Source organism: Cynara cardunculus (assembly GCF_001531365.2).
Source record: "Cynara cardunculus var. scolymus isolate 2C chromosome LG 2, CcrdV1, whole genome shotgun sequence".
NCBI lineage: Eukaryota > Viridiplantae > Streptophyta > Magnoliopsida > Asterales > Asteraceae > Cynara > Cynara cardunculus.
In genome coordinates this window covers 66,349,850-66,353,893 of record NC_037529.1, presented here as the reverse complement: position 1 = coordinate 66,353,893, position 4,044 = coordinate 66,349,850, and the positions used below count along the sequence as shown (strand labels likewise).

Genomic DNA, 4,044 nt, shown 5'->3' with positions numbered 1-4,044 from the left:
ATGATTTCGAATGTGTATCTATCAATGATATCCAAGGTGGAAAAACAAAATCCCCTTATGGCTACGGAGGTTTAAATGCGGTGACTCCGGGCTATCTGCAAAAACATGTGGTCGTCGTGGAATTAGTCGGCTCGCTTAGCAGATTGGATATCCAGGTTAAAAGAAAACCACAAATGTACTTCGATGAAAAACAACGTTGGGTCTCAAAGTGACCTTTCCAAGATAACTGTCCATATTTTTGTTTTTCTTTGAGCAAAAATAACGCCCCTCTTTTCAAAAGTAATCAGATGTCTACTTTCTAATTCTACTCTTAATTATGAGATGGAGAAATTCATTACTTTTTTCTATTATTAAGGACAAAGTTGTCATCTAATTAATTACATCTAAAACTATACATCTTTTAGCTGTTGATATTTATTTTGAAACGAAGGTAGAGAATCTTAGTATTTGTTTAGTATTGGTTGCACCTTTACTAAGAAGTCGTATCCCTTAGCTGAAATTTGAGTTGTGACATGAAGGTATTTTCCTGTTACCCAGTTGAGAACCTTAAGCGTTGTACAAGAATGTATTGTAGGGGTAACACGTTACTTTCGTATGCATGAATTGTAGTGTTTTTTGTATAAAATTGTGAGTCTTGCATTTAAAAAGCAATTTTTCACTACAACAAAATTAGATTTATAAGACACCCTCAATCTCTAAGTGTCCCAATAGACCGTTTTATAGAACTTAATTTTATAAAGTGTCTTATCTAAAGATGTAGTAATAAGTTTATACGATGCTTTTGGACGTTTTAACAAGTTTTTTTTGGACATTTTTAATATAAAGTGTCGCATTAGCAACTTTACATAACACTTTAGAGAAATTGTCCTATAAACTCAATTTTTTATAGGACATTTGTTTTTATAAGACAGTTTTTCAAATAGTGTCCTATAAATTTGCTAATGGAACGCTTATATTAAAATTGTCCTAAGAAACTTATTACGACATCAAAAAACGTTATATAAACTTATTACAACGCCTTTAGATAGAACACTTTGTTTTTTTGTTCCTATAAATTAAGTCTTATAAAGAGGTCTATTAAGACGATTAGAAATTGGGAGTGTCCTATAAACTCGATTTTGTTGTAGTGTTTGTTAGGAAATAGAATCCAATGATATTGGAATATTGTATGTTTTTACATGTTTTTAGTTTTTTAGGGGATGTTTGGGATTGTTTATTTGAAACAACTTGTGCTTTTCTATACAAATGTTTATTCAAACACTAAAAAATGCTTATTATCGATACCACACCGATATAAGTCAATAAGTTCGAATTTCACAAACAATATAGTGGCACCAGTAATAATGATGATAGTTAAATATCCCAAGTAAAAGAAGAGAGAAGGGGGGAAGAAATGAAGCAAATTTAAAATTAAAACTTGTTTTAATCTGAATTGATTTCTCTCAATTCACTCTGTCTCGGTTGATGCAATCTTACAAAATGGTGCAAGAGGGATCTTCGTTGCTGGGACTTCCATTAGAAATGGTGGTACGGCCCTCCATAGCAGCTATAATAGTGAGGATAAACTTGCAGCGGCACCACCGTAGCTGGAGTTTGACTGGCGGCAGCAGTGGTACTGGTGGTGGTAGCGGGTTTCTTCTCCTCCACCTGACCAACACTCACCAGGTCTGTGCATCCTACACCTTTCCTTAGCAGCATCGCCAGTTCGACCGAATCAATTCCTTCACCCGTGACCTTGATTTGATCTTTATCTGAACCAAACAAAGCCACCGATTCCACGCCTGTTTGTCAATTCATTTCAGATCATGATTTAGTTACAACCAAACAAACGCTTTCTCCGTGATATAAAAATTAGGGCAAACTGGAGAGGAGCTTCGAATGTCTTACCGGAGACACCAACGGCGATCTTGAGAGCCTTACGAGTTTTCTTGTCGTTGTTCATGGACACCTTCACGACAATATTTTGCTGCAAAAACAATCAATTATACAAATTAGAGCCACCTGATTCAAATAAAAATGGAATTGAAGGAGTGAAGAGGTTTGTACCTTGGCCATGTCTATATATGAAGTTGATGGTGATCTGGATATGTGGGTTTGGAGTAGAAATGGGAGAGGAGAGGAAGGGAAGGATGAACAAGAAGGTTTAGTGAGGGCAGTATTTGTAGAGGAATCCATGTATACAGTGGAGGGCCGGAAGACGACGTAAACGCCATAAGAGGGTCAGGGGAAGCTTCTGCCCTGCCAATGAAGAAAAAGAATTAAATAAGACCTACTGTTTTCTTCTTCTACCCTCACTAATTAATTATTTAACTTTTTCATGTTTCCATATGTTTATTTTCACGAAAAATTAAGGGTAAAAATACGTAAATTAGTAACCTATTTTTATAAATTTCGTTATTATATTATTTTACTTTCAGTTGTTTTATTATTATTATTATAATAATGTACTTTCAAAAATTTATCAGTTATAGCATTGGGTTACCTTTTAAATTAAATTTACCCATTATACCAGGTTTCTTTGTCACCTCATCGTCCACGTAGGCTATCCACTTGTACGACAGTGCTGACATGACATTTTTTATTACAACATAGTACTTTTAAAATTACTTTATTACAAGATCATCAATTTCTATTACAACGTTATAGAAATTGCCAGCGACTTGACAAATCGTCGAGTACTCCTCTTCTTCTAGGGTCTGCACGTGGGGAATAATACATTGATTCTTCTATTGGAGTAACACTACAACAAAATAGGGTTTATAGGAGACTCCCAAATTCTAAGTAATTTAATAGACCTCTTTATATGACTTAGTTTATAAGAACAAAAAAATAAAGTGTCCTATCTAAATGTGTTGTAATAAGTTTATATGATGTTTTCTGACATCGTAATAAGTTTTTTATAACACCTTTAATATAAAACGTCTCATTATCAACTTTATAGGACACTATTTGAAAAACTGTCCTATAAAAACAAATATTCTATAAAAAATTGAGTTTACAGGACATTTTCTCAAAAATATCCTATAAAGTTGCTAATGCGACATTTTGTATTAAAAATATGTTAAAAAACTTGTTAAGACGCCCAAAAGCGTCATATAAACTTATTACAACATCTTTAGATATGACGCTTTATATTTTGGTCCTATAAAACGGTTTATTGGGACGCTTAGAAATTGAGGTGTCTTATAAACCCAATTTTGTTGTAATGTAAGTATTTAAAGATTATTTTTCTTTAACGGAAATATGATGTTTCAAATAGATCAAGTCTTTTAAAGACTTGACCATCCAATGAATTAGATAGAGTTTGAAGATTTAGATAATTTTTTGATCACTTTTAGTCCCGTCCTATCCCATAAATTATATGGATTGATCTGATGCATCTTATTACTTTTAATCTTTAATTATGATTGATTTAAGAATGAATTTTTTTTACCCTTTTTATCATAACTTTTATTTTTATTGAAACCCAAACTCATATCAATGGTATGATACATCTATTTTTATTTTTATTTTTATTTTTATTTTTATTTTTACTTTTACTTTTATTTTTATTTTTATTTTTATTTTTATTTTTATTTTTATTTTTATTTTTATTTTTATTTTTATTTTTATTTTTATTTTTATTTTTATTTTTAAGAAAAAAATGAAATGCCCACGAACGAACAGGAGTCTTTTGTTCCATTGGTTATTTGGATAGACTTTTTGAAATAAATATAATGGAGATTTTTGGATTTATTATTATTATTATTATTTTCCTTTAATAAGCATGGTTAGTTAAGTTTGGAAAACCAGGGGTTTTGGAGTAATTTGGTTAAAGTAGAGGGTTGGTTTAACCTGGAAATTAGGGTTTATATAAAAGCCTTTACCTCCTTTTATTCCTGAATCTGTGTTTTGCTAAAGGTGTAAATGTGTGCACGTGTGAATCGTTGAAAGTCAAGCGTGTAGTGGGAATTTCTATGGTTTAATTAACATAACAGTGGGGGCAAAGGTGTTCCTTTTCAAAAAAGTAAGGCAATAATAATAAAATCTTGAATGTACAAAGAA

At 31.7% G+C, this 4,044-nt stretch overlaps 1 protein-coding gene across 1 annotated transcript; it reads right to left on the bottom strand.

Moving 5' to 3' along the window:
• Positions 1 to 1,515: 1,515 nt before the first annotated feature.
• LOC112506335 (heavy metal-associated isoprenylated plant protein 47-like) lies at positions 1,516 to 2,072 on the bottom strand. Its single transcript, XM_025110343.1, has 3 exons — positions 2,047 to 2,072; positions 1,888 to 1,966; positions 1,516 to 1,781 (listed from the first exon to the last, which is right to left on the bottom strand). Exons 1-3 carry the CDS (start codon positions 2,053 to 2,055, stop codon positions 1,516 to 1,518), a joined length of 354 nt encoding a protein of 117 aa, XP_024966111.1. The 5' UTR covers positions 2,056 to 2,072.
• Between the last annotated feature and the right edge of the window lie 1,972 nt (positions 2,073 to 4,044).

Bases quoted from the DNA above. Each gene is read 5' to 3' on its own strand.
- LOC112506335 (XM_025110343.1), bottom strand. The intron at 1,782-1,887 runs GTAAGACATTCG...ATTGACAAACAG, and splicing joins GATCGCCGTTGGTGTCTCCG to GCGTGGAATCGGTGGCTTTG.